Source organism: Octodon degus, unplaced genomic scaffold (assembly GCF_000260255.1).
Source record: "Octodon degus isolate 3935 unplaced genomic scaffold, OctDeg1.0 scaffold00003, whole genome shotgun sequence".
NCBI classification, from domain to species: Eukaryota; Metazoa; Chordata; class Mammalia; order Rodentia; family Octodontidae; genus Octodon; species Octodon degus.
The window spans coordinates 31,215,456-31,221,484 of record NW_004524579.1 but is presented as its reverse complement, the minus strand read 5'-3'; the positions used below and the strand labels follow the sequence as shown (position 1 = coordinate 31,221,484).

Here is a 6,029-nt window from a genome sequence, read left to right as displayed (position 1 = left end):
TTAGGAGTTTAACCTGATCTGACACTAGGCCACAAATTATGGGATTAAATAAATATTGAACCAAACAGAAACACTCTAACAGTGGACTACTAGGCTCTTTTGAAGTCTTTCTTTCTTTCTTTCTTTCTTTCTTTCTTTCTTTATTCATTTATTGTCTTTTTGAGACAGGGTCTTGCTATGCATCTCAGGCTGACCTTGAGCTTATTTTATAGCCCAGGCTGATCTCAAACCCACAGTGATCTTCCTGCCTCAGCCTCCCAAGTGCTGGGATTACAGGTGTGTGCCACCACGCCCGGCTTAAATTTGAATCTTTTAAAAAGTGTGCTGAGTAATACTATTCTGACCATCATTTTCACTCATAAGTATATTCAACTTTTTTGTTTTCCAAATAAACTATTTTATTGTCTATAGTATTGAAGACAAAAGTAAAAAAATGTATAATTCTTCATTTAGTTGAAATAATCCTTTCTTTTTAATAAGCAGGTTTCAAAGAAAAATACCTTATTAAAGAAAACCATTAGTTGCAAGACATACAAAGGGTAGATTGTATGTGACCTATTTATTCTTTGTATTGTTACAGTTTTCTTTATCAAATTATTAGAGTACTTTGCATAAACTCTTATTTATAGATGATGAAAACATAAGTTGGTTCACAATTTACCATGAAAAATTTCAACTGTAACAAAAAAATAAACTTTAATCTTGCTTTTTCATTTTTTCTCCTTCTTGTTCCTTATTTATTAGAAGTATCTGGCAAGTTAATTTCTTCCTTTAAAATATTTTTCTCTTGTTATCTATTCAGAAACATACTAAAGTGATGAAAATATCTTTGTTTAAGCAACACCTTTTAGTTTCCTTTAAAAAGTATACTTTACAGATAATTTTTTGGTCAAAATATATTGTTCCCTTATTTATTTTCTGAGTTTAGTCACTTACACTTCTAATTTAATCACTTACAGTTTCTTCTTCTACTATATAGTTGTGTCCTTCTTTAAATAATGAAAATTCTTTTTCTAAATATATCCATTCATTGTGTTATTAAACTCCTTGCTTCATTTTATATTTTTCTCTTCTCAATTTATATTTCTAGGACATTTCATGGTTTTAAATGTAATATAAACAGCATTAGAAAATGCTGTTTTCTAATGCTGTTAAATATATTCCTCAGAATATATTGTTACTTTTTAATAGCAAGAAATAACTATATAGTATTATTTCCAGGAATGCCATGGTATTTTATACCATTGAAAAGGATATACATGGTGTTACTTACATACATGGTCAATGTTAAAAAAAAAAAACTACAGTAAAAGACACACTGCTATTATTCCCCTTCGAAATATTCCCCTCCTTGCCAAGTACACAGATGCTAGTGTTCTTGTCTTCCTGCCTAGAAGTCTTCTTTCATTATCTGTTTCTTTATTTGTACACTTGTGCCTGCCTTGAGGTGCTCAAATGAATCACAACCTTCTGCCTTTCACCTTTCATGGCCATATTGTCTTTGGGGAAGACCAAGAAGTGTCATGGTGTCAGATCTAGTGGGCAAAGTGCATGGTGACACTCCACAACATCTGTATTTGACAGAAATTGCCCTTCCAGAAGTGGTGTATAATGTGAGGCGATACCATGATACAGGACAAACTGTCCATTTCTTAGGCCATTTGCTAAGCATATGGTTTCTTAAACACCTTAATAAGATCTTGTAATAGTCAGTATTCACTGTACTGTTCCTGGGTAGAAGCTCAACTCTCAGGAGTCCATCATGGTAAAAAAAAAAAAAAAAAAAAAAAAAACACACAATTTTTTTATCAATAAATGGATGCAACTAAAGAACACACTCGTAAGTGAAATAAATTAGACATGCATGTGCAAACATCATACTGTCTCCTTAGTGTAAGCACATGTCAGAAACATACTAAAGTAATGAAAATACCTGTGTTTAAGAAACACCTTTTAATTTCCCTTAAAAACCATACTTAACAGATAATTTTTTGGTCAAAATATATTTTTCCAGGGCCAGTCAAGTAGCTCAGCAGATTGGAATCTGAAGGGTACAACAGATACTGGGAAAAGAGAATGAATTTATTCAAATGGAAAGAGTCACTGAGTTGAGGAGAAGGTCAGGAGAGGGAGTAGAGGAAAGAGATGTATCTGTGTATGTAAGCAGGATGGTTTGGACAGCTGTACTGTGCATTTCTGCTGATCTATGGAAAGGAGAAGTTAATGCTGAATTTGTTTTGTCTCCTTTTTTCAGTTGTTTGTGCTTTTTCTCTCTTTAACTTCTTGTACATTTTTTCTTTTTTCTTTCTTCTTCCAATTTTGCATGAATATATTTGGTAATATGAATAATTGGTTGGAAGACAACACTATGCTCATGTTGTGGAACAACAAATACTGTGTAATTCATTTTGATTTATTAAGTGAAATTCTGTATCACTTGCAATTCTTTCTGTTTTACTAATATTTTGTAATCCTTAAAAAATAAAAGCCACAATTTACATCATCTTGATTAATGGAATTTCTTTGCAGGAGACCTGGTTAATTTCTACTGAGAACTCTGAACCTCGGTCATGCTCATAAACGTAGACTCAAGTTTTATCTCCCGTGACACTACTTAAAATACTGGAATTTGAAGCTGTATGATCATGCAACTCCAATGAAATTGATTAACACTGTTGATTTTGTCTGACAGTCAAAATCTGTGGAATAAATTTTGTACTCAGTACCTTTTTTTTTTCTTGAGATGTTCTTAAGATGTTCTGAATGGAACTATAAGAAATATTTAGATACTCAAACATTTCCTTAATATTCGACAGTTGTATGACTACATCATTTCACTTACTCTTTCAGCATTCTTTTGGAGTTTTGACATTGTAGGATATCCTGATCTCTCCTTGTCCTTAACTGATTCTCAAGGCTTACTATCTCTTGAACCACTTATAAGTCATTCTATGGCTACAGAAGCTTCACCGTAAACTGCATTTCCTATGTTTCTTTAACACATTTTTGTGATATGAAACAAAGTCTTATGTTAATGCATTAAGATCTATGATTTAAGGCTCACCTTAAAACACATCTTCTGTCAACTAGAGCTTGCAACCAACCAACTGCAGAAGCTGAAACTTGTCAGGCACCTAAGTTTTATAAGTCCATTTCTTATATCAAATATCTCTGTCTTTCCATTGGATGGAAATTGACAGCATTTACTGTACTTTTTGTCTGTCTTGTCTATCTAGGTATATATCTCTAATATATGTGTGTATGTATGTATGTTACATATGTGTAGAAGTCATTTATTCTATAGCTATATGACTTGTATTTCTTAAGACCACCCTTAAATATCAATAAAATGTTTTAACTAAATCACTGATATATTTTTTTCTCTAAAGTTTATCCTTCTTATGTTCAAGTGCAGATAAACAACTGTGCCCAGCGCTAATGGCAAGTGCTGACTGGTTGAGACCATGCTGCACAGCACCAGCGCCTATTTCCCTCAACACAACAAGAACACGAAGGGAGCCCTTACGTTGGCTGCATCCTCCGATGGTTTGTGGCTCTCCTCAGACACCTCAGGGGCTGTTGGCACAGACACAGGAAGCAAAGGGGATCTTGCTTTTCCAGCCAGCCCAAGAGAAGCTGTTTTAACATGAGTCTTGGGAAGAGTAGGACCTGAAATAGAAAACAAGGTCAAGAAAGTAATATATGAAACACACTGAGGTACAATCTCTTAAGCACATAAGCCAAATCAAGTCGCTTAGCATTGATTTTAGGTTATTGTTTATTCTGTGGTATGGAGATTAATTCTGACACAGAGAATGAGCTCATTTTATTTCTACTGAGCAGGAGACATTGTGATTAGGCCTCTCCAGGTGATGCTCCACTAGTCATATATAATTTTAAGTGGGTTTCAAATCATGCAATGTCAGTTGCCTAGGAGCCTGGACTGATCCTCACATACATCCTATAAAATATCAGGTGAGCTCACTTGTTGTCAGTCTGAGCTTTGGGCCAGAAAACCCATGCAATACCACTGAAATAAGTCCTAACTTGTGTAGAACCAAAGATTGGTGAAATTGGAGGAGATGGTCATTTTAGTTTACAAATGAGCATTAGATGATATAGTAAAACACATCCCTTCATGGCTAACCTGAGGAAATTTTGTTTTAAATTACTTTTTACAAAACAATTGTATAATTCTGATCTGATCCATGTAGCTTCATTCAATAAAAGATATCATAAAACTTGTAAAAATCTTGTGAGACACTGCTGTTTCTATTTGATGACATTTCTGTTACTGTAAACCTGAAGTATACAATTTCTTTTGGGGTCTGAAATTGGTCTCATAACACTAGAACCAGTGCTACAAATTTGTGCCTATAGTCTCTAACTTTAAAAACCTTTACTGAATCAACTGTTACACTACATAAATAAGTATTTTGGAAAATAAAAATTTAGTATTGCAACCAAGAATGAAGTAGACAAGGAATGGGAGGGTTGAAGCTATTTATTGCATCACTGTCTCTTTTATTTTTTTTATTTTTTTTGCATCATTGTCTCTTATAAGTGATTTGTAATTTAAAAGAAAAAAAAAAAAACCAAAACTTTAAGCTCTAGACTTTACAAGCTATTTTATTATAATGTTACTTAAGTATATAAACATAACACTTGCCACAATCTTGTAGATCTCATGCTATGCTATAAAATCAAAACACATTTGAAGTCAAATGAGGACCAGTAAGACAGTTCAGCTAACTAAGTGCCTGTGTAGTCAAATTCAGGGACTTAGGTTTGATCCCGGGCATCGCATGCTGAGCTGGTTACCGACTCTGGGAGTGGTGGCACACACCTGTAATCCCTGTACTGGGGAGGCTGAAAACAGGAGGAACCTCTACAAGTACAAGCTACATAGTGAGACCCTGTACCAAATACATAAAATTAAAAATAAATAAATAAAGCCAAATGGAAAAGCCCTATAAAATAGCACAATTTTAACTATCAGCACTGATTTAAAATGGTAAAAGAGATATTTGAACTAAAACTACATTTACATATGAATTTGATAATATATGTTGTGATCACTTTGTCTTTCATGGGCTACAGGGTCTCAGTACACAGATCAGACTTGTAGTGATCCTCCTGTTTTCAATCTCTCAAGCACTTGGATTATAGGTGCATGCCACCATGCACAATCTCAGTCAATTTTCAGTGCACCCTGGGGGCAGGGCCAGTGTGGCATGCCAGGGATTGAACCCTGGTCCCTGTTCCTCCCTGAGCAGGTGCTTTAGTCTGCTGAGCTATTTTTCTGGCCCATTTTATGCTTTATTTACATTGATGATATTATTTAACTAAACAACAAGCAAACCTTCAATCATATAAATACTGTAACATCAGCTGGTCTTCCCAGGGTGTGAGAAAAAATTTGTGAATCTCCTTTACTGCTATCTCTTTCTCTTCAGCCCTGGACTGTAAATTCAAGATTCCTGTTGTCATTTTAGTTAAAAACGAAATGACAAAGGCAGGTATTAGACAGAACTGAGCTGTAGTGTATGTAATTTAAATTAATATTTTAGATTATTATTTAATGAAGTCACAAAGTTTTAAAAAGAATTCATAAGCTTAAAACCTTAAAAACATTGTGTTGAAACTTGGAACTGTATGTATTTAACTCTTATTTTTTGTTGCCTGAGTTATGTCTGTTTCTCTTCCAGAAGGCTCACAAGGTTCTAAGATAAACCTGGATTTAACATTACTAACTAAAATAGCTGCCCTACCTATGCCTGCCTGGAACAACTCTTACCTACAGCTGAGGTAAGAGTCTACAGTTTTACTACACAAGCATACTCTTAAGGTATTCCAAGAACGTCATTGCTCACACCGATACGCACTGCATCGTACTGCGTTGAAAGCATTTGTGTCATTTACAGTAGCACACAGGCAGAGCTTCAGAGCACCCCAACTCGAAACCATCTGGAGGAAGATTACTGTAATGATTGATTTCTGCAGGGAACATGAAATGGTCACACGCACAG

At 34.5% G+C, this 6,029-nt stretch overlaps 1 protein-coding gene across 1 annotated transcript in view; it reads right to left on the bottom strand.

Annotated features, from left to right (window-relative positions):
- Dcc (DCC netrin 1 receptor) overlaps positions 1–6,029 on the bottom strand; it is a 1,292,183-nt gene that overhangs the window by 2,712 nt on the left and 1,283,442 nt on the right. Inside the window, exon 28 of the mRNA XM_004623665.2 lies at positions 3,527–3,669. Within this exon, the coding sequence (XP_004623722.1) occupies positions 3,527–3,669 (143 nt within the window). The remainder of the gene's footprint in view (positions 1–3,526; positions 3,670–6,029) is intronic.